Below are 2675 nucleotides of genomic sequence, written 5' to 3'. Positions count from 1 at the left end.
TGCTTTGTGTGCAGAAACCTCTTGGGACACAGAGGCCCCTGCAGAGTGGAGGCAAAGTGTCTCTGTGGCTGTGGGTCCCTGCCTTTTGTCTAAACCTGGGCTCAGGCACACAGAGGGCTGGGAACCCCCATCAGAGCGTTTCCCTGCCCGCCCAGGCAAGCCTGCTCCGCACCAGGCAGGACCTATCCGTTCTTTAAAATACAAGAAGCGCCTGTGTTCCAAAGCCTCTCTTAGGAGCAGTTTCTGAAAAGCTTTCCTTACCTTACTTACTAATTAAAGGCAAGCCATACTTTCCCCTCCTGGTCCCCGCATGATACCACCAGAGCTACCTGATAGCCGCCGCCAGGTAGGGTTACACAGAGGCCCGCGACAGTGCCATTACCGCGATGACTGAGTCGACAAGGCTGCGTGACTCTGTGGAAATAGTTCCCGAGTGGACCAAACCGTTGGCGGCCTGCTGACCCTCACGCTGGCTTTTATAATGAAAAAGGGAACTGTTTCTGCTTTTAAGGATGGCGGCTCCAGAAATGGTGAGTTCAGTGGGGGAGGGGGGAGGAGAGCAGGTGCTTCTAAGAGCTGAGTGTCCACGTGTCTCGAGGTCGTGAAACTCCAGGGGACGGCCTCTGGGGATGGGATGTCCTCACCTAAGTTCCATGTTTTGGAAGAATTTTGTCATTGACCCTATTCCCCATTCTAAAGTTAGGCTGTGGGGTTTGCCTGAAGCGGATAGTAAGTGGCAATAATTGACGGGAATCCAAGGAAACAATGCTGAAAGTGAAGTTTCTAGATTCCTAAGAGGGTCTTCGAAGCTCCTCCTATGATGAAAATGAAGTGAACATTTTTAGGGCACGACTCTTGCTCAGAATTCCCTAGACCACGTGACATGGCAGGCAGACAAAGCTGAAGTGGCTTCAGGGCTCCCCTTTTGAATTCCAAACATTACAAGTAAAGAGAAAGAAAATAAACACGGGTGACCTCAGTCGCGATGTTTAGATGGCTGTTGGAACGACTCGATTTTAGCCCTTCGCAGAAGCGGCTTTCCAGGGACCTTGTGCCTGATTCTGGGGAGTGTGAGTTGGAAATTCGTTGGCAACTTCAGCCGTTCCCTTTCTCCCTCCGCCCCTCTTGAGTTACTGGAAATGACTTCCAAAGGCTTCTGACCTCGCTGGCATGGCGATAGGTGGAATTCGCTTGGAGAAAGCAGAGCCCCGGTGTAGCTTTGGTGCAAGCCCACAGGGGTGGTGCAAGCCTTTGCGAGATAAAGGGGGGCTGGGCACCCCGTGCGCGCGCGCACGCGCAAGGATACTTCTATCCTTAATTAGGTCAAGCCTGTGCGAGCCAGGCAAGGGGTGTGTTTACAGGAAGCTGCAAATATCGTGGGTGACAGTCCCCTCCTGGTACTGTCTGCATTTTGGGGGAGTGCGACATCATGTGAGTATCCAGACTTCTTTATGGTGATGGCAGGTGTGCCACCTGCACCGGCAAAGGGTCAGGTTTATGTGGGACGTGGAGCGGTGACAAAAGAGAGAAGGAAAGTGTTTGAAAGTAATTTATCTTCTGAAAAGGAATAGTGCGCTGACTTCTACATGGTCAAAGGGCATTTCTCTCAAGACATGCTAGTCCGTTGATTTTAAGATTGGTTGAACAAACAATGGGAAAGTCATACGTTTGGCAGAATTATGGTCAGAGTTTTTCTGCTCACTCTAGATGTTTCTCTGTTATCTGCTGCGACTCAGGGGAAAAGAAAAATGCATTCTCCCTGGACAAATAGTTTTGATTTATTGGCCCTGAATGCGCTTTAGGTGGATCGTCAGATTTCAAAGATTTAACACGACAAAGAATCGTTTGATGCTAAAACTATAAATAGGGAAGCCGACGCTTCCTGTTCTCTCCCGAGAAGGAGGTGGAGGTGGAAGTGGAGCCCGGCATCCGAGGCCCTGAAATAGTCACCATGGGGGAAAACGACCCTCCCGCTGCTGAAGCCCCTTTCTCCTTCAGATCGCTCTTCGGCCTGGACGATTTGAAAATAAGTCCCGTCGCACCAGGTAGGTGGGACCAGGTGTGGTGTCTGCCCCCTTCCCCCCACGGATGACCCGTGTGGCAGAGGGTTCCCCCCAGGGTCCTTGGGTTTGCAGAATCCCAGAGAGAAGGGGCGTTAGAAAGGCTCGGCCCCTTGCCAACGCCCTGGAGACAGGTGCTGGTATTCTCTGGAAGTTTCCAGAAATTGAGGGAGTTAGGGGTCAGTCCTGGCCAGGAAATCGCTGAGCCCTCCAGGAAGTCCTGAGCACCTGTGGTCACCAGCCCTTCATGAACACATCAAATATGCTGGACGCCTGGGAAGGTATCAGGTGCCCAGATTAAAATTCAATAGCAGGTGATGGGGTTGCTCCTGGCAACGTGAAAGAAGGAAAGTTGGTTTTGCAAGTGGGTCATACATGCTTGGAGAAACGGCGGACTCCTGAATGCCTGGGTGGGATCTGTGTGGCAAGCATCTGTCAGGACTTGTCACAGGAAGCGTCAGCTCCCCAGTCCCATGTGAAGTCAGGAAGACTGAGGGGGCTGGGCAGAGGGACACCTGGGAGCTCTGGCTCAGGGTCCAGGAAGCATGGTGTGGGGGCTGCCCTAGGGATGCCTTTTAATTCACCTGGACTTTTGATGCGGGTGGCGGGGGGCTG

At 52.3% G+C, this 2675-nt stretch overlaps 1 protein-coding gene across 4 annotated transcripts in view; it reads left to right on the top strand.

Moving 5' to 3' along the window:
- Positions 907-2675, top strand: part of TMPRSS3 (transmembrane protease, serine 3) — a 25537-nt gene continuing 23768 nt past the window's right edge. Inside the window, exons 1-2 of one of the 4 annotated variants that reach the window (XM_013982609.2) lie at positions 907-1070; positions 1901-2045. In XM_013982609.2, coding sequence (XP_013838063.1) covers positions 1952-2045 — 94 coding nt within the window. In that variant the 5' untranslated portion in view covers positions 907-1070; positions 1901-1951. The other 3 variants (XM_021071022.1, XM_013982608.2, XM_021071023.1) reach the window with 3 other exon arrangements.

Source organism: Sus scrofa, chromosome 13, assembly GCF_000003025.6.
Source record: "Sus scrofa isolate TJ Tabasco breed Duroc chromosome 13, Sscrofa11.1, whole genome shotgun sequence".
Lineage (NCBI taxonomy): Eukaryota > Metazoa > Chordata > Mammalia > Artiodactyla > Suidae > Sus > Sus scrofa.
This window is presented reverse-complemented; position numbering and strand designations above follow the sequence as displayed.